This window comes from Kogia breviceps, chromosome 17 (assembly GCF_026419965.1).
Source record: "Kogia breviceps isolate mKogBre1 chromosome 17, mKogBre1 haplotype 1, whole genome shotgun sequence".
In the NCBI taxonomy this organism is placed as follows: Eukaryota; Metazoa; Chordata; class Mammalia; order Artiodactyla; family Physeteridae; genus Kogia; species Kogia breviceps.
Window position 1 is genome coordinate 476,327 of NC_081326.1, and position 20,275 is coordinate 496,601.

At 51.3% G+C, this 20,275-nt stretch overlaps 1 protein-coding gene across 3 annotated transcripts in view; it reads right to left on the minus strand.

Annotated features, from left to right (window-relative positions):
- The window catches only part of PRKDC (protein kinase, DNA-activated, catalytic subunit), a 145,937-nt gene that overhangs the window by 35,858 nt on the left and 89,804 nt on the right, over positions 1–20,275 (minus strand). For all 3 annotated transcript variants that reach the window (XM_067017134.1, XM_067017133.1, XM_067017135.1), the window contains 14 exons: positions 19,716–19,859; positions 18,273–18,424; positions 17,626–17,757; positions 16,568–16,679; positions 14,659–14,783; positions 14,404–14,553; positions 13,386–13,559; positions 12,783–12,881; positions 11,567–11,774; positions 9,557–9,746; positions 8,527–8,739; positions 5,055–5,167; positions 3,281–3,412; positions 1,290–1,469 (listed from right to left, as the gene is read on the minus strand). In XM_067017134.1, the coding sequence (XP_066873235.1) occupies positions 1,290–1,469; positions 3,281–3,412; positions 5,055–5,167; positions 8,527–8,739; positions 9,557–9,746; positions 11,567–11,774; positions 12,783–12,881; positions 13,386–13,559; positions 14,404–14,553; positions 14,659–14,783; positions 16,568–16,679; positions 17,626–17,757; positions 18,273–18,424; positions 19,716–19,859 (2,124 nt within the window). The remainder of the gene's footprint in view (positions 1–1,289; positions 1,470–3,280; positions 3,413–5,054; positions 5,168–8,526; positions 8,740–9,556; positions 9,747–11,566; positions 11,775–12,782; positions 12,882–13,385; positions 13,560–14,403; positions 14,554–14,658; positions 14,784–16,567; positions 16,680–17,625; positions 17,758–18,272; positions 18,425–19,715; positions 19,860–20,275) is intronic.

Sequence of the window (20,275 nt, forward strand, 5' to 3'; positions counted from 1 at the left end):
ACTACTGAAGCCTGTGTGTTCCAGGGCCTGCGTGCTGCAACTACTGAAGCCTGCACGCCTACAGTCTGTGCTCCGCGACAAGAGAAGCCACTGTGGTGAGAAGCCCGCGCACCACAACTACTGAGCCTGCGCTCTAGAGCCCGCGCTCCGCAACAAGAGAAGCCACCGCAACGAGGAGCCCGCGCAGCTCAACCAAGAGTAGCTCCCCACTCGCCGCAACTAGAGAAAGCCCGCACACAGCAACGAAGACCCAACGCAGCCAAAAATTAAATCTTTAAAAAAACAAAATCGCTTTGGGATACAATGTAAAGAGAAACTTTTTTATTTTGAAATACTGGCTGATTCAATATAATTTCTCAAGCCTTGTCTTTGGCATCACCAGGAGAAAACCAATGGAGGAATTCTACTTTTAAATTATAAACCAATAAAAATAGAGTATATAAAAAGAAACTATTAACAGTTTCATGCTACATCAAAAAAGTACAAAGTAAGAAAACTAAGTACTTCAACTCCGGGAATTATTACCCAGTCAGTTTGCAAACCAAAGCTACTGATAAATAACACTAAAGAAAGTAATTTTTAAATTACCCCAGGGAGGTAACTAGTTACAAAAATACTGAAATGAATCCAAAGGATTTTCTATTGGGGACTTTTGTAACGACCCATGGTTTGAAGGGCAAAGAAAACATTTCTTCCATGAAAGAGTAATCCTCCAGTGAGTGTGTTCAGTGCTTACAAAAGTACATGTACACTAGTGCTCTGCCCGAAGAGCACAGCCTTCGAAGGCTCCTCCGGGGGCGGCCTCGCGGCGCGCGGGATGGTGCACAGCCCACCCCGGCCGAGAGGCGGCCCGCCGACCTGCCTGCCTCGCCTCAGCCCGCGCCACCCCAGGCTTCTGCACACTCGGCCCTCGTGCCCTTCCGCCTCTGCCCGTTTATCGCCCGACCCGAGCCCACCCGTGCCTCCGTCCCCTGCCCACAGCCAGGCACGGGCTGCACGCACATCCCCGGAGGGCGGCAGGAGGACTGGGTGCCGCCTGACACGCAGGCGTAAGCAGAACACTGAGGGGACTGGCTGGTTCAAGACCTGAACAATTGTATATCGAGTGTGATTTCGTTATTCCGTCATATGTAAGTTTTTTTTTTTTTTTAATACAAATAAATTGCATCGAACCATCTGGGAAGAAGCGGCCCCATCACAGGACATCCGCTCTGTTAAAACCCTCATTTCAACTGAGTCGCTAGATGCCGGCGTGTGAGGGGCGGGAGACGGTGCGTGTGTGGCCTCACCTGGATACAGGACACGAACGGCGGGAAGAAGAGGAAGGTGGTGCTGAGCAAGTGAGTGAAGTCCTGCAGCAGCTTCTGGGTGGCGCCATGCCTCTCGGATGCGGTCCTGTGCTTGTCCATCTCCTTCAGGATGCCGGAGCACAGGCTGCTGAAGAGCTGCTTCGCGATGAGCGGATCCCTCTGGAGGACAGTCCGCAGGACAGACCAGGGTGACTCACCCACAGCACCGGAGCCGAACCCAAACCCACAAACTGCTGCCCACACAGCCATGGCACGTCCCAACTCCACACCGACAGCCGCAGCCGTCGACGGGGAGGATTCGGAACTTAACCCAACGCATCTGCTTGACACACGTCTCTCAAGAGGCACGATGGCACGGATTCCGGACCCAGAGTACAGACCCAGCCGCCGGCGCAAGTCCTGCGTGAGTCTGGGCCTGCGGGTCCCCGCCCCAGGCCAGGGGGACACAGGGCCGTCCCTGGGGACTGACAGCGGCCTGGAGACATTGGAAAACGGCCCTGAGCTCAGACGACAGGCCGGAGCCCCGTCACCGTGGCCATTTAATCCCTTGGCGCCAGCAGGAGGCGCCTCCCTCCCGCGTGGTGGGTGGCCAGGCTGACGGATACAGCGCGTCCCTCCCGCTGTCCCCGGGGAACAGACCCCAGTGCTGAGAGCGGCTCCCAGCAGGCAGCGTCTACATTTTTTAAATGAAGGCACGAAAGCAAGAATAAATAAAAATTTTAAATTATTTTGTTTGATAAAAATTGTGTCTGAATAAAAAGTATAATTTGATTTTTCGTTATTTTATGTTGTTCATTACTCTATTTTAGGTAATGTATTTATCTTATAAAAAGTCATAATGGTTCTTATATAAAATTGTAGAAACTACGCATCAGGAAACAAGGAGAATATACATATCACCCATTGTTACAGTCCACGGAGACGGCTGCTGCCAGGTGGGCCCCTCACTCTGCTACGTGAGGTTCACTTAGTCAGTCAGGGGGCTTCTGCATCTACAGCCACTGACTCTCGTGTACAAATTCCTTCCTCTACACGTGAACCTGCACCTGGGACAAGCGGCCCGGAATCTCACACACACACACACACACACACACACACACACACACACACACACACACACACACACACACACCAGTGACGCGGGGGAAGCGGCAGGACTCGCGGGGGAAGCGGCCTGGTCACCGCACTGGGGGCTCACTGAGGTGCTCTGGTGACATGAGCCGTCCCCACGGAGGGAAGCTGGGGGAGGGGACAGCGGACTTGGGCTATTTTTGCAAATTCCTGTCACTGTAAAATTATTTAGATTAAATAAAAATCTAACCAAGCAGTAATAGGCTACACAGACATAATCTATTGCTCTAATCAACATTAGTACTGCCACTTAAGTGCGGAAAAATATAAGGTATCATGTTTCAGTACCTAGCATAATCATATATTACACGATATATATGATACCCTTCGATTTTAAACATTACTTCAATTAAAGTCAAAGAAACCTTAATCGGACTTTCAAGGGATAAATATCCTGTTTTTGTCAGCGAATTCAGCAAGAAAACTTCATTCATTCCCGATACACTTATCCCCTAATGACTGAGAAAAACATTCCCAGTCCTCGGCTAGTAAGAGAATTACCAGAGAAGGATACCGACACTGACACTCTCCTGGTCCTCCCCGCAAGAGGATTTTGTATAATCCATGATTTAAGGGACTTAGCAACTTACACACTGTTTCCTTCCCACTGACGTCACTGGTGAGAGGAACAGACTCAGCGTGTGACTGGCACGCAGAGACCCTGGGCCCAGAGCAAAGTGTCTCTATGGGACCCCGTGTCAGGGTCTCAGGGAGCCAGGAAGCGGCAGAGCCACGACTCGGGACAAGGCCCCTCACCGAGCCCCCCGTGTGGGTCGAATCAGCACCTCTGCCCTGCACAGAGGCAGCGCTGCAAGCACGGGGCGGGTGCCAGCACCGACCTGGGCCACAGCCTGCAAGGGGGTGATCAGGCTGCTGTGCGGAATCTGGATGTCGGGAAGGTCTCCACGACGGTAACTTCTGTACAGGACGACGTGGGCCTCGTGCTTCGTTTTTAACTCACTCTTCATCTCCTACGGTCGTTAGCAACGGAGGAGGATTAGAATTCTCAGTTAAGAATACCAGTGGCGTGTGAGCTATGAAACTGTCAGCGCCCGCCGCTGACAGAAAAGTGAATCAGGGACTTCACGGCGGTCCAGTGGTTAAGACTTTGCCTTCCAAGGCAGGGGGTGAGGAGGGTTCGATCCCTGGTCCCACATGCCTCGTGGCCAAAAACCCAAAACAGAAAACAGAAGCAATATTGTAACAAATTCAATAAAGACTTTAAAAATGGTCCTCATCAAAAAAAAACTCTTTCAAAAAAAAAAAAAAAAAAAAAAAAAAGAATCAATGACAATTTCTAACCAAGACGGTTTAGTCATTATGCTTTACCAGTCTGGCAAATGATAAATCTGGAACAAAAACCACTGTCAGATGAGCAATGAGGATTATTTAAATACTTATTACAAAGAAATCTGAGTTTTTCTGAAATCAGAGAACTCGACTTAAAACTTTTTAAAGCCATAAATGAGAGGCTTTGTTTCCGGTCTGTTGCTCTTAGGACAAAGCTCGCGATGAGCCCCACCCCACCGGCCCTGCTCTCCCCACGCGGGGCCCGTGCGACGCTGCCGGGAACGCACCTCTGCAGCCGCTCCCTCCGCAGGGACCGTCTCTGCGGAGTCCCCCACCCCGGCCTCTTCAACAGGCCGCCCGGCGTGCTCATCTCCTGGTTAGTTTCCGGTGCTGCCCCTGCTTTCTGTCTGCTGTATGCACCGGACCACAGCTCTGCCAGCAAGCACTCAGGTAACGCCCCCAGTGCCCCCAGCGCCCCCAGCTGGCGAGCGCGGGCCATCCGCGCCCTCTCCCGGAGACCCTCGGGGGTCAGCCCGGTGCCTCTGCCCCCAAGCCCGCTCCTGGCTCCCCGGAAGCCCAGGCAGGATTCAGGCTGAACGAGGCGCTCGCAGCTCAAACGCCTCCGGTGGAACAGGGCTGGCGAGAGGCCTGAAGTGTTGCATTAGTTGCACCAGTTGCCACAGTTACAGGGACAAGAGGGAGGCAAAGCACGTTTTCCTTCCACAGGAGATCCAGGGGAGCCGTTCGACCACCCCACGCTCAAGCGTGGAAGTTAAGTGGTTGAGGAGTTAAGCTGAGTGAGAACAAGACGGGGCTTTTCACTCACAATCTGGCCCTGCAACAGCTGGTCATCCGCACTGACCTGTATCTTGCACCGGAGCCAGGGCTACACAAACTCTCCCGTCACGTCCACATTCCGAGGAACGTCCAGCCACCGGTTCGTGCCACACGTGTGGCTGCAGCGGGCAGCTCAGCCCCGGCCGTTCTCCTCACCCACCCCCGTGGCACCTCCAGCAGCGCACCCCCTGCTCCCAACGGCTTGCTGGTCCCGAGCTGGGTCAGGGCTCCGGCCTCGGCGTTGAGAGGGGCTGAAGCTGGGAGGCGGGACCCCAGGGCGACGGGCGGTCCCGTCTCCACCATGTGGAGAAAGCCCATCTCTCCAGAGAGCAGCCCCCGGGGAGAGTGGACCGGAGCAGCTCAGGGGACCCCCAGCGGGCTGCCACCACAGTCGGGTTCTAGACTGACAGGGAGCCTGTGTCCTCGGCACACGTCCTCTGACAGAAAACAGCTATTTCTGATCAAACGCTAGAAACAGACACAAACCTTCTCTCGCTTTTGCTCAGCCACACCTTTCCTGGCATAAATCAAACTCAGTTTTTCTCGGTCCTTTAGAAAGCGTCTGCGTAATCGCAATATTTCTGCCCGACTGTCTGGACCTGAAGAACAGAAAACAGGCTGGTTATTCGCGGCCGACTTTGTCCTCCTCCCCAGAATCCCCGACACAAAAGCGAGGAGGCGGTCTCTTAGCTCCATCTTTTACCTCCCCTTAGTTTTGCTCTCAGAACAAAGCCCGCACAGGAAACTGCTGGCCACTCTGGGAAGCTGGTGAACAGAAAGTCGTGCCGCCTCGGTGCAGACCGAGAGCCGCGCGGAGAGAACCGGCAGAGGCCAGACAGCACCTGGGGACGGCGGAGGGGGCTCGGGGACGCGAGGCTGGGGCAGAAACCCCGGGGGCCGTGAGGACTCCTGGAACCCGGGGCCGCCCCGGCACCAGGCCCTGTGCGGGAGGGTGGAGATCTGCCCTCTAGGGGACCAACCAGCACAAAAGGGGGGGCTTCTGCGCCACGGTGGAGGCCAGTCAGCACACACCCAACGTGCAGCTACCACTCCAGACACTGTTTATCGCCCTGGCTGGAACACAGCAAAAAGCCGAAAGTCACCAGTCGCTTGAGGAAAGCTTCAAATAGGAAAAACAGAACCAAACTATAGCAAAACAGCAAAGGCTGAAAGTAGGCCGTCTAGGAAAGAAATTCAAAAAATGATCATTTATCAGAAAGAGCAGAGTAGACATTCCAACAGTGGACCGATGGGATGTTCAGAGACCAAAAAGGCTCATGGAAACTAAAAACACGATGTCATCACTTGAAAGCCTAGGTTAGGAGATAAGGCTAAAGACATGTCCCAGAACAGAGAACAAAAAGGGTAAAAACAGGGACTTGCCTGCTGGTCCAGTGGTAAAGAATCCACCTTCCAAGGCAGGGGACACAGGTTTGATCCCTGGTCGGGGAACTAAGATCCCACATGCCGTGGGGCAACTAAGCCCACTTGCCGTAGCTAGTGAGCCCGTGCGCCTCAACAAGAGATCCTGCGTGCCTCAACGTCCCACGTGAAACAACGAAGACCCAATGTGGCCAAAATTTTAAAATAAACAAATAAAATAAATATATTTTTTAAAAAAGGTAAAAACAGAAAATTAGAAGGATAATCCATTAGGTCTGATAGTCAAACAGAATCCCAAAAAGAGAAAACTGACATTTGGAAATCATCATCAAAATCATCCACGGGAGAGGAGGGAATCCTTTTCCTGATGGAAAAGAACACACACACACAAAAAGAACGTATATACATATGTATGCGTAACCGAATCACTTTGCCATACAGTAGAAATTAACGCAACATTGTAAATCAACTATACTTCAATAAATTTTTTTAAAAAATAAAATAAAATGTCTAGAGCAATGAAAAACAAAAACAAAACAAACAAACAAACAATAAAATTCACCCAAGCAAAAATATTCCAGAACCGGAAAACAGTGAGTTAGCAGCCTGAAAGGGCCTTCCTCAAGCCCAGGAAAATGGACTAAAACAGACCTGCACCTAAGACCCTTTTGTGACGTTTCCTAAAACTGGTCTTAAAGAGAAGATCCTGAGAGCATCCCCAGAGTAAAGACCTTGTTCTCACAAAGGACCATGAAAAGGCCACACCAGGCTCCTCGGAGCCCAGAGCTCTGTCCCCTCAAGCACCAGTGCCTGCAAAGCAGTGACGAGCATCACGTCACGAGAGCCGCCGCAGTGACCCCTACCCTGGAAGGTCTCCAGGGAGGTGCTCCCCAGAAAGGAGGACCAGACCGAGGAAGGACAGTCCGGGGCCAGCAGCCTGGACGCGGCACTCGGAGGGTCAAGGGAGATTCACATAGACAACAGCTGTGCAACTCAGAGGAAACTAGGGGACAAATATGTAGAAAGCCAAACATCTAAAGAAAACAGTCACGTACACAAGAAGCTGCTCCTGTAACTTTGTTTGAAATAATGAGCTACAAGAAAAAAAGAAAAAAAAAAAAAAAGGAAAGGAAAAAAACAAGGAAAGGGGGAAAAAAGAAAAAAAAAACACAAAAAACCTAAATGTCCATAAACAGAATACTGACAGAAAGTCTCTTGTATATTCATTCTACTGAATCCTATGCAATGATTTAAAATACACTTGTCCTATGTGTATCAATATGGATAAATAATATTGAACGAAAACTGTGCATGTAGAAAATAGAAACATTTTCTAATATTTCATAAAACATGCAGAGCAATGCCTTACTATTTTTATGAATATAAGTTATGAATAAAAGTACATAAATTATCTGTGGAAATGATCTACACAAAATTCAGGATTGAAGATTACCTCTGGGAAGGTTATGGAGGGGAGTGAAATACAATTTGGGAGAGTTTTTGTTTAGGGTTTTTTTTTAACTGAAATAATTGTGGCAAAAGTTAAATTTGGTAAAGCCTGGTTGTGGGTTCAGGGATGTTAAATATATTATTTTTATTCTGCCTATATCTGAAATATTTCATAATTATAAAAATATAAATATGAAAAGAGATCTGTTGGTTTAGAAACCTGAATGGCTGACACCTGGCAAATAAAGTTGGTAGAAGTAAAAAAAGAAAAAGAAAACAGTCACACACTCAATACCCTGTGATAGACCATAACGGAAAAGAAGATAAAAAAAGAACGCCTCTGTGTGTGTAAGGGAGTCACCGTGCCCTACAGCAGAGACTGGTGCAACAGTGTAAATCAACTACAATTCAATTTAAAAAAAAAGAAAGAAAGAAAGAAAGAAAATATCCACTAATGCCCAGGAAAAATTACTGCACAAGAAAGGAAAACAGGCCCACGTGACCCCAGCTCAGGCGTGAACTGCTCAGGCACGTGGGCGAGCCCAGGGCTAGGGCACGCGCTTCCCAAGAGTGGGTGCGGGGCGGGCGAGGGCTGGGGACGCAGAGCCAGAGGGTGACTGAGACCCAAAGGAAAGGGGCAATAAAAACGCCGACCGGAGCTGCGGAAGCCACACCAGAGTCCTGGCCGACGGTGCACGTCCGCTGTCGCCTCCGCGAGTCCGGGGCGGCTGGACTGTCTGCGGGCTCCCCACCTGAGCCGGGGCTCCTCTCAGAGCCCCCGCCCCGCCCCTCAGCCTCTTTACCTGCGCCACCCACCCTGGCCCCCAGCCCCGAGCTGACCGCCTGTGTCCTCACTCCCCACGGCCCAGGCCTGGCCTGACCCCTCCCTCTCCAACCCACCAGGACCTCAACTCTCTGAGGCTCAGCCTCCCCATCCTGCCTCCTCTCGTGACCCCCAAACTTCCAGAAAGCCACTGCGTGACGGGACTGAGCCCGCTTTACTCAACCGCTTTGGGGACCCCGAACCGTGCTCCCACAGTGCCGTGCGCCACGCAGGCGCCGGGACGCGGGGACGGGCACAGGCGCACGGAGGCGCGCGTTTCAACGCACCTCGGCGACCGCCTACCTTTCGCTTCGTTATCCACCTCGTCCCCTGGGAGGCCCAGCCTTTTCTTCCCGAAGTCGGGTCCCACTGACTTCGGGGCTGCCCCGCGCAACCCCTCAGGCCTCTTGTGGGCAAACAGCAAGGACGAGGACTCGGACTCGGGGGCGGGGGCCGAGCCGCCCCCCAGTGGGTCGATGCTACCACCCGTCAGCCAGTGGGAGGAGCCTCTTCCCCCTGCAAATGGGCGTGACAGGCGTGTCAGGGCAGCGGGGACACGCCGGGGACACGCCGCTCGAGGGCAGGGGCTGCCGCCCGGCAGCAGCGACCAAGACGGGAGCCGGCCAGGTCCCCGCGGGAAGACCCGGGCGGCGGGCTCCGGCGTCCTCAACGTGAGAAGCGGGAGGCCTATCACCTGCTCCTAAGAACGATACTTTGTGTCTGCGACAAGGTACTAAGGCCCGTGATTTCTAGCATCAGTGTCATAAAAGTTCCACACTAACTGTCCAAATCACTCCTATTTCTAGAACCAACAGAATGTGAAGAAATCACATGAAGGAAAAACACTGAAGAATTTACATAAAACAACTTGGGGATTTCACTCTACAACTTGTACTTTGCTGCTCAAAAGAAACAGCTGACTCATTTGAGAAAGAAAAGTTTAATGAACTACACACACAGTAGATGAATTTGGTTTAGCTCTGCTTTGCTTCTGAGCTAATAAGGGGTTTTAAACGTGATGCACTGAACGAAACCAAAACACACATGTACTAAGACTTTTCCTGCTTTCTCCAATCAGAAATAACCCTTCTCTTCCCTTTCCTCGCTGTGGTAGACACAGGACGCCCATCGGACTCCACGCTTCTAAGCGCCCAGCATGCCTGCTGGCTGAACGGCTGTCCCCACCTCCACCCCCAGGACTGTCCCCACGGGACTCCTGACCCCGCCCACCCCCCGAGCCTGCCCTCCAGGAACTCAGCCCCCCTCCCCCTTCACGTCTTCTGGGGGGGGTCCTGCTGCCCCGACAGCTGGCGCCCCGCAGCGGACGCGTTACCTGCACTCTGTGTGGGTGTGAAGTCGAGCTGCTGCTGGGTGGCCCGGACCTGCCCGGCCAGCGCCCGCCGAGCCGAGGGGGGCCCATCCTGCGTCCGGGGCTGCAGCGCACCCTGGGAGGCCTGGGTCTCCAGGAACATCGGAGTGAGGACCGTGCTCCGACAGCGCCAGTCGGGATCAATAGAATACTCCTGCGCACGAGAGTTCCAGGTGAAGCAGCGGCCCTCCTCTGCAACACTCAAATGTTTTATGTAAAACCTAATGGTCCCATCAGCACACACGTGTCTCTGTGAGAAGGAGCTGAAGAACCTTTTCACACTGCGTTTTAACAGAACAGTTACCTGCCAGCTGAGCAAGCCCGTCAGCACCGGGGAGGAAAAACCCTTTGCTACGCCTCAGCATGCTGCACGCAGAGGCTCACTCCCACCCTCGGGAAGTGCCTCCGTTCCTCGGAGCACCCAGCCCCCGCCCGGCGCCCAGACCGCCAGGCGCTGGGGACACGGGGCGGGGGTGAGCAGGGCGGGATCTGCTCCAGGAGCTCTGAGTCAACGTGCAAACCGCCACCGGGGCTGCTGGGCCGAGGCGCCAACGGGCATCTACGGGGGTGGTGGGAGGGGAGGGAGGAACAGCTCCATGGAGGCTGAAAGGACGAGGGTGCGCCACGTGCAGGGTGACGCCCAGGCGGGCGTCTCACGAAGAATGTGCATGGATTCCAAATAACATCAGGAAGCCAGCACACTGGTCATCAGGGAAACGCCGACCGAACCACAGCGAGACATCACCTCGCACCTGTCAGGATGGCTATCATCAGAAGGGAGCCCTGTGCACAGCTCTTGGGGCTGTAAGCTGGTGCAGCCACTGTGGAAAACAGTGTGGAGGTTCCTCAGGAAACTAAAGATACAACTACCATATGATCCAGCAATTCCACGCCTGCGTATTTATCCAAAGAGAATGAAAACACAAATTTGAAAAGATACAGGCACCTGGCACTTCCCTGGTGGCACAGTGGTTAAGAATCTGCCTGCCAGTGCAGGAGACACAGGTTCGAGCCCTGGTCCGGGAAGATCCCACAAGCCGCGGAGCAACTAAGCCCACGAGCCACAGCTACTGAGCCCGCGTGCCACAACTACTGAAGCCCGCAGGTCTAGAGCCCGTGCTCCGCAACAAGAGAAACCACCGCAACAAGTAGCCCCCGCTCGCCACAACTAGAGAAAGCCCACGCACAGCAACAAAGACCCAACGCAGCAAAAAAAACCCCAAAAAACCAAAAAAAGATACAGGCACCCTAATGTTCATAGCAGCACTATTTATAATAGCCTAGACATGGGAACCACCTAAGGGTCCATCGACAGATGAATGGATAAAGAAAATGCGGTGTACGTACACACACATGCACACGCGCACGCACACGCACGCACACGCACAACGGAATACCGCTCAGCCCTGAAAAAGAATGACATCCTGCCATTTGCCAATAACATGGATGGACCTTGAAGGCCACATGAAATAAGTCAGAGAGAAAGACAAATACTGTATGGTCTTGTTCATACGGAGAATCTGGAACAAAAAAACAAACCAAGCTTATAGAAACAGAGAACAGACTGGTGGTGGCGAGGGGTAGGGGGAGGGAGAAATGGGAAAAGGGGGTCAAAAGATACAAACCTCCAGTTATAGAAGAAGTCAGTCCTGGGGTGCAATGTACACATGGCGACTACTGTTAACAAGTCTGTGCTGTGTGCCTGAGAGCTGCTGAGAGAGTGGAGCTTGCAAGGTCTCATCACAAGAAGAAAATGTGTAACTGGGAGGTGACGGATGTTAACTGGATTTACTGTGGTGATGACTGTGTAATGTATACAAATACCGAATCATTACCTCGTACACCTCGAACTAATCCAATGCTGTACGTCATTTACACCTCAATTAAAGAAAGAAGAAAGGCATTTAACGCTAGTGGACAACGTCTGCTGAGCAACAGGCAGGGAACGCTCAGATCACAGGGGCGAGAGCTCACCTGAAACTCACACTCCGACAGAGGGTGCTCAAACACAGCACTGCGGAAGTCGGGGCTCATGCTGGTCATTTCAAGCAGAAAATCTGTCGCTAAACTTAAGAAGCGCACTTCTATCTTTGGAGAGTATAAGGAACTTAGGGCCAGCAAGCGGTCCAAGGTGTTTGACGGCAACCTAGTTTCGTGGCTCCAGAAGTTCCTAATCATTAATCTGAAGGGCAGAGAGGAAAGAAGAGAAGGAGGCCTGTACGTGTGCCCGGCAGGGAAGGCACCTCCTCCCCCGCCCAGAGCTCAATGCAGGGCAACCATACGCAAAGCTGTGTCAAGAGGGTAAGCTGACTTACAAACAATGTTATGCCCTGAAGGGGAGATATATTCCAAAATGTTAGCATTATTTAACAAGAGGTGAGAAACTAGGTGATGTTATTCTCATCTCTCTTACCTGGGAGATTCTCATCTCAAAGATGAGAATACAACATTAGATATTTTGAAACTGAGAAAACATTGAAAGAAATTACATATATAGTCCTTCATTGCCTTGCTAACAAGACAATTCACTCCAAAAGTTAGTGCCATAAAATATTCAAAACATCATATGAATATAAAATATTCAAACTATTCTGGTTAAAAACCAAATTAGGCTTTATAATTTGTGAAGGTTTAAGAAATCCAAATACAATTTTTAAAAGCTTAATGAATTAAAAATTCCAGCACAGTTAAAAGTTAGTTGATGTACAGGAATCATACAAAAAAAGTCTACACTGCTTCTTATGCAATGTCATGTAATTAGCCCTCGGGGAGAACAACTGTCCTCTCTCCACGTGTGATTACACTGTAGCATCCTCCAATTTCCAAGGTTTCAAACATGTCATCCGATACTGATACGTATAGTGAGATCTCACTCTGGGTTCAACGGGAAACAGTAACCCACTTTTTATTACAGATTTCTCATCATGAAATGCTGTACGTCACGGCACAGCAGAGAGAGTGTGAACCCCACCACTTTTTCAAGGCTTCTGTGTTAAAGTAACGTGTCAGGATTTTTAGGTCTTAATGTGACTTGAAATACATTTGTATTACACATTATGGAAGCAAGAGGCAGAGAAAACGCTGATACTGCAAATGTGCTTCCAACACCTCTGAAAGACCCCACACTGGCCAAGAAAGAGACCCCCTGAGCGTGCCGCCCAGCCCAGCAGCTGCAGGAGGGGGCACATACTGAAGGCCGGGATTCTCGTCGATCAATCCTTGGATCAACACGTCTTTCGCCAACTTGAATACTTCCTGGGAGTCATCATCTGCCTGACTCTCTGGATCTCTGAGCAAAGTAACAAAATGACAAAGCCATGAACGCTCCTCTGTTGCTTCTGTTCAACCCCACGACCGCTGTCCAGAACTGAAGTTGCAAAACCTGCCTCTTCCCGCCAACTTCCACCCCCGCTCCGGCGCCTGCACTGACAGGGGCCCTCGATGCGGCTGGGGGAACAGGGCCGCAGAGGCCCCACGAGGAGTGCCGTGGTCGCAGCCCCGAAGGAAGAAACATCCCAGCAGCCCCTCTCCTTAACCTTGTCAGACTGTGAAGGGATAACTACGGAAACAAGTTACACTTTCAGCTCAACCCATCATACCACGCTCTGAATATTTCCCACAGGTAACATAAAATCAGTTAAGGTAAGGATATATTTCAATACACTGAACTTGTTTCAATTATTAATGACGTATTTTTAAATGCTTTATCATTCATCTTAATCGTTCCAGACTGCTAAAGGCACCCAAACGGTCCTCCGAAGACAGCGCCGTTAACGGTCAGAGCGGAGCTCACCGGTAGTTGTCGTGAACCCACATGAAGATGCTGTACATCCGCTCCCGGCACAGAGCGGAGGGGTGAGACAGGAACTCCGCCACAGGGCTCAGGAGTCCCCGGAGCTCCACGGGCTGCAATCTCGCCATCAGCTTGTAAATTATGTCCAAACACACTTTCTGTCTCTCGTCGTCTCTACGGTAAGAGGGATTTTTAAAAACACACAAATTCGACAATTGTTATTACTAGACTTTCAGGTATGACAGGTAACTTTTTCTTTTCTGTGCTGTTCTGAAGTATTTCAAAATATGATATTATACGTAATACTACACTTATATAAAAATTACATTCTTGAAAATAATTATCGTGGGCTAGATTATTAAAAGTAAATTAACAACGTGCTATCTTGCCTGGATCCTAGAATAGAAAAAGGACGTCAGTGAGGAAACTGGTGAATCCAAATAAGGTCCAGTCTTGTTAACAGAAATGTACTAATGTTAACTTCTTGGTTTTGACAAACTCACTGTGATTATGTGAGACAGGGAACCTGGGTGAAAGGTGTGTGGGAATCCTAAGCACTATCTTTTACCTTTTCTGTAAAAATAAAATTATTACAAAATAAAAAGTTCATTTTTAAAAACCCGGCAATGTCAAACAAAATAAGCTAAATAGAAAGGATGTTACGACTTTAAGAAATGACTTCCAGCGCTAGTCAGGCACTGGCATGTCAAGCAGGGAGTTAACGCAGCCTGGGTCCTGGCAGGGTGCACACCTGCTTCCTCGTGTGTCTTCCTCCTTAAATAAGCGCCAGCTGAATGCTCTATACACAGCAGGTACTTAGTAAGCACCGAATGGAGAAAATCAGGACACGACACAGTCCGTCACTATGTAAAAACGTGCACACAGGCAAGACGAGAGAAGACGCAGACGCAGAGAGAACACACACTCACTCTGCGACAACACACAAGCGCCTTGAGTGGAGGCAACAGCTGAGCAAAGGGGCGTTTTACGAGCCAGCTGCATCGGAGCCCGCACGCACCTGTGCCTCATGAGCTGCGCGAAACCCCTGCTCTCTAACTGCAGGTACAGGTCCGCCCTCTCGTCTGCACGACACAGCACCACCTCCAGGCAGAGCGTCTTCATCACGCCGTGGGCCCGCGGCAGCAGGAGAAGCACGGAGCTCATGAACCTGGGCGGTGGGCAAGGCCGGTGAGCAGAGGCGGCGCTGACCCCCACCACCGCCCCCATGCCCCCCACCCCGAGGCAGGAGCAGGGAGGCGGCGCTGACCCCCACCTGTCGGCAAGAGGAGGGAAGTTCTTGGCGGCTCTGTTCAAGCACACGATAAATTTGTCCTCCGCCGTGTGCTGATGCCACTTCAACTGCTTTACCACCAGTTCAAACACAGACTCTTCCAGCGTCTGCAAGATTAAGCTTCGTCTCAAATACACACCAGGTGGGAACTCTGGTTAAGTACAGCGTCACAAGGTGGAGGCCCTGGGGGGCTCTGAGCACTGGGCACCTCCAGAGGCTCGGGGGCTGTGGCCACACGCCAGGCGTCAGAACGATCAAGATTATACTTCCTTCGGACACCAGAACGCTGCCAGCAAGTCATTTGAGAAGCTCAGTGAAAACCAGTGACTCAGCGGTGCTTAGCGTTCACGTCTCTGGTCAAAGCAGTTTCAGAGGAGCTCCAGCTGCATGCGCCCTGCCCATCCCCCTGCACCCGCCTTCCCCCAGCCCCGCTCCCCCAGAGCCTGTGCCCACCAGGGAGCAAGTGCCCAGCCACAGAGCACGGGACCCTGAGGGCACGGAACAACGAGGGAGCACAAGGGGAGCTCAGGACCGGAGCCCACGGTCCAGGGGCCAGGCTGGTCAGTGGTCAGAACATGAGTGAGCCCCTACTTCTGTGTTCCACACTCTGCTTTCCAAACTTCTACACTAAATCAAGGCCATTTTATATTCAGAAAAGAACTATGTAAAACAAGAGGGTTTCTCATTCTCATTACGTTGAAATTTAAGTCAAGAGAGATTAAGCCTGGGCTCTGCCATAATGTGCTCCACCCATGGTGAAAATTAAGCTTATTATGTAAATTGAAACCCACCATTAAAGGACATTAGAATCGTATCATTACAAGATTGTGAATTTGAATACGTTTTTATTTTACCAGAACAGCTAGTAATCCCCAAAATAAATTATAAGTGAAGTTTGATTTTTCTTGGAGGGGGGAGGGGGGTCTCTTTCCTTTTGCTAAATGTTCTAAATCCAAATAAATGCCTTACTGGCGAAATGGCTAGGGGTCCAATATACTGTGGGCGGCCTTGGTGCCCTCAGGACCCCCTGGCTTCTGCCAAGCCGCTCCTCGCCCTGGCTCCTCGCAGGAGGGGAGGGGACTGGAGACAGGGATTTGGGGATCATGGGCACAGGCAGCTCTCAAGCCGTGAGGCCGGGAAAGAAGACACGGCAGCGAAGGAGAGGGCAGAGTGTGTCCTGCGAGCTGTGACAAAGGGCCGAGGACTGGTCCAGCGTGCCGTCCTGGGCAGGCTGCAACCCGGCGTCTTGTCACCGCGGGGGACCAGCTCTGCAGGCCCCAGCATGCTAAGCCACAGAGGACAGCCACACGGTAATAAGTTACAGCCTGCCGCTTCCATACACGGCCCACGCGGTTCTACCCACGTCTTAATGATAACTTATGGAGAACGTGTGCCATATGCTTAGAGACGCAGCCAGGCCCTTCTCACAGTCGTGCAGAGTGGGCAGGGCAGAGATGGAGAGCCCTTCCCTGAGAAGCCCGCTCCTATCCAACAGGTACATTACGTCCAAAAGTACAAGCGGAGGCCTCTACCCATTTACTTCGCCTGAACCACAGCAAGGCTCTACCAGGGCAGTTTCTCCAAAAGGGACTCCTGAGGCCAAGTTCAGAGGAGTGAAAGCTGCTTACATACTCATATCCTGATTTTTACAACAAAAAGAAAGTTACCACCTTTACATGCTTTGCCAAGTTTCCAAGAGTCTGAAATTTTTAAAAAATCACGTCTTTTTAAAAAAACTGAGCAATGTATATAGTAGGAAAGAGGGTAAAACAGTAATAAATGCAGAATGCCCACTTTGGTTTCCTAGCGTAGAGGCTACAAGTGTCGAGGGCCATATGTCAAGTCAACACCGAAGAAGAAGTGTTTCTATAAAAGTGCAGAACACACTCACCTTGTCTCTCCCGGAAACGTATCGAAGAATAAGTCCCAGAACTTCTGCTGCCGCCGCATACACCTCTTTATATTTGACAAAGGACATGTTATTGACCAAAGGTTGGAAGTATCTACGACAAATGTACAAAGTAAATAAGCATAAAACCACCCATCCTGTTGTCTGAGAGAAGCGTATCACGACTTTACTCCCCACGTCCAGGATGAACGGCACCCGAACCGGGCCCAGACCGCCTGCGCAGCTGCAGGTGCAGACGCGCAGAAGCTCTGACACGGCCGTGGAGGCTCGGCCTGCAGGGCCTGCCATGAACTCAGCTGCGACCTGAGATCTGGCCCTGTCGGAGGCGTCTGTACCACATGCAGAGACTCGGGGGGCGGGGGGGCTCCCCGGCCTCACGGCAGCAGGACGTGAGCCCGGAGAAGTCGCTTGTCCAAAAGGGAACCACCTCCCGCTGACCCTGTGCCGGGCCGCACGTCCCTCCGTGACACCGGGCAGCCGGCGGCCCCGGTGCCGCAGGGGCTGACCCTGGAGGACCAACGAGATAGCAAGAACTCCCGAAGAGACGGGAAACGTCGGCAGACATGAGCTCAACCAAGAAGCCGGCTCCGCACGGACCCCAGCTCCTCTCTGTGAAGTTAGGACCGTCCTGCTAAAGCCCCTCCGTGTGCAGCCCCCCGGGGTGATGAGGAGCCGGAGGCTGCAGCTGTGGCAGAGACAGAGCGAAGGGCAGCGGGCCCGGCCACTGGCTTCGTGGTCGTGATCCTGACGGGAATGCTCTTCAGAGCTCATGCTGCTTTCAGGAATAAAGGGTGAAAACGCCACTTCAGAAAATATCGAAAAGAGCTAACACCTTGTCTGCCAAAACTACGTGAAAAAATTACACGATTTTTTAAAGACTCACTTCCCTCATTCACTCCACTAACATTATTTCTTCAAAGTATTTTTTAACATGGGTCCTAGTCCTTAAATTTATCAAAATTAAACCATATCCCAGTCTCCAGTCCGATTCCGGTACACTTGAACCAAAAAAAGAAACAAAGTGAAAACACGATACTTACTTTACACTTTCTATGCCACATTTTGGGTCGTATGGAGGCAAGTCATTGGCCATTACAATGCCTAATAACTGAATTCCTATGGAATTGTCTTTAGAATTAGGATCTTTACTGGAAAACTTCTCAAAGATTAACCTGAAACGTGAGCATAAAGGAACAGTATAATTTGTCATACATAAGGAGCCGGAAGACGAACGTAAAACTTTCTATGGCTAATTTTCAGGGTAAGAAATACTTCTCCTTCTCCCCCCCTCTGTGTTCACACCGAGGTTACTACGCCTTTGCAACACGGGCACTGCTGCCTTTCTTACAATCTGATTAGTGGTCCTAACCGCCCCCCGGCAGAGACAGTAAAACCTTTTGGCAGTTTTAGTTGGCCCCAGGTTGTGCCCAGCAGGAATCACCCCTGGGGGGCGGCGAAGGGCAGGGCAGACCCCACACCTGCAGAGGATGGCCGCCCAGAGGCGCTCCTAGTAAGGAGCGCGGAGCCTGCATTCATTAGTGGCAACATTCCACCTTACCTGTAGACTCCACTTCGGATCACATTCCTCCTTCTACCCGATCAAGTCATTTTCACTGTAATCATCGCGCACAACGTGCTAGGTGTAAAAGATCTTTAAACGATATCGCAAAATCTAGTAAATTTATACCTGTAAGGGATGGATAAACAATCCTTCCAGCACTCAACAAGCGTCTTTATAATTTCAAGGTTATGTCGAAACACAGCTCTTTTTTGATGAAAAACGTGTTTCATTAAAAAATGAAGCAGTCGATTTGCTAACACTTCATCTTTGGGAAGCCCCTAAAAAGGTATAGAAATTCTATGTAAATACGTAGCACTGCATTCTGGGAAAGCATTTTTTGACCCGAAAGTCCGTTTATAAAAGAAAGCTGGCATTCAATGAGGAGTCTACTTCCTGGTTAGAAGCCACCTGTGCGACTGTAACGCGAAGGCTTTACCTAGGGGGCCTCCACCCAGCAGGCGGGGAGGCCGCCAGGGCCCTGCAGCACCCCTGCCCCCACCAGACACTCGTACCCTCCCCAGGGCCTCTGCTGGGACCTCCCTACGGGGAGGGAGGGGGCCCTGAAGATGCCCCCCACCCACTGCGTTCCTCCCAACCCCAGGGCCCCGCCAAACTGCTGGAGCCTTTCCGCTGGGGCTCCCTCTACCGTGAGATGACACCCACATCTGTGCTGGCCCCCTGACCCTTGACCGGGGAGGCTGTTCCACGGGGTACACGGAATGGGTGTCGGGGGTAGGGAAGACGCGCTTCCTCTGGTTTCAGCCTCTTGCTCAGACTATTGCAACGAGCGGTGAAAGGTTCACTGTGACTTTCACCTTGGCTGTTGCTCTAATCAGTTATCCTGACACCTGGCAGCTCACTCTCCTAGCCCAGCTGAACGCCTGACATCTGAATCAACCTCTTCCAACGGCTCCTCAGTTAGACTTGTTGGTTTGCTGCGAAATGAGGCGGGCACATCCCGACACAAACACACGGGACAGCTCCGTGGACACATATTATATTTAACGAGGGCCGCCCCAGAACATCTTTCCACGAGAATTCTGGACGCTATTAGTGCTGACGCCTTTAAGCCAGCGGGCAGAGCTCCAGCACACAGACCCACACTGCGTCAGGACTGGCCGGTGCCCTTCTCCCGGGGCACTTCCTTAGCAATCTCAGCCATCACAGGCCACCGTCACGCTCTGGGAGTAGGGAGGCTGGTAAGACGAAAGCCAGAGGCTCATGACCTCAATCAGAGGAGACGTTTTCAGAACCTCATGCTCAGGGTCTACAGACGTTTATTTTACACGTACTTTTAATAAACCAATGATCAGTTTCCAAGTTCCTAGCAAGTTAAAGCATTAAGCAAAACGGCACAAACACCTGATAGCTTGAAACTACCAGCAAGGCCGGAGGAATTAACGAAAGCAGACCAAACTAGACAGAACTGAGGTAGTAAAACGAGGCCGCCTGCAGCAGCAGCAGCACAGACGGGCATGATCCAGGCTGGAAACCCTGAGGACGGACAGGAGCCTGGGTCACGTCCAGCGCTGCTCAGGGAGAGGACACCAAAGACACATCTGCTCTTACCACGGGAGTTGCTACTCCCGTCCACGAAAGAACCGTGGCCACGATCTCAACCACCATGTAGTGGATCCCGGCCCCAACGTTGTTTTCAGCAACCACCAGCTGCAGCAGGGGGCCGATCCAGTGCTTCGCGTGAGGCCGGAAGACCTAGGCGAGAGTCCGAAGGTCACACGTCACAGGAATGCCCCGAGTAACCAAGATGTGAGTTCGGGAACATCATTCTATGTTACGACTCGAGCTAAGTTCAAAACAGCACGGGTAAATGCCAACAAGTACGCTGCTTAATTCGATTCGATTCTCAGTTGAAGTCTTTCCTCATGGGCCCCGAAACCACAGCTCAAAGGAAACAGATTCTTATTGATCTGTTCTGTGCTTAAAACCCTCTGCTATTCCTACGCTCGGAGAAATAAAAATGAAGGCATATTCTACACCAACCTCTCCCCATCTGAGCAATATACAGCCCTGGAGGATCCTACTTTTACCGGCTGCAACTGCACAGGGTAAATTAAAAAGGAGAATATAAAAATTAGGTGCATGAGGCTAATTGTTTTTTCATTTCTTCC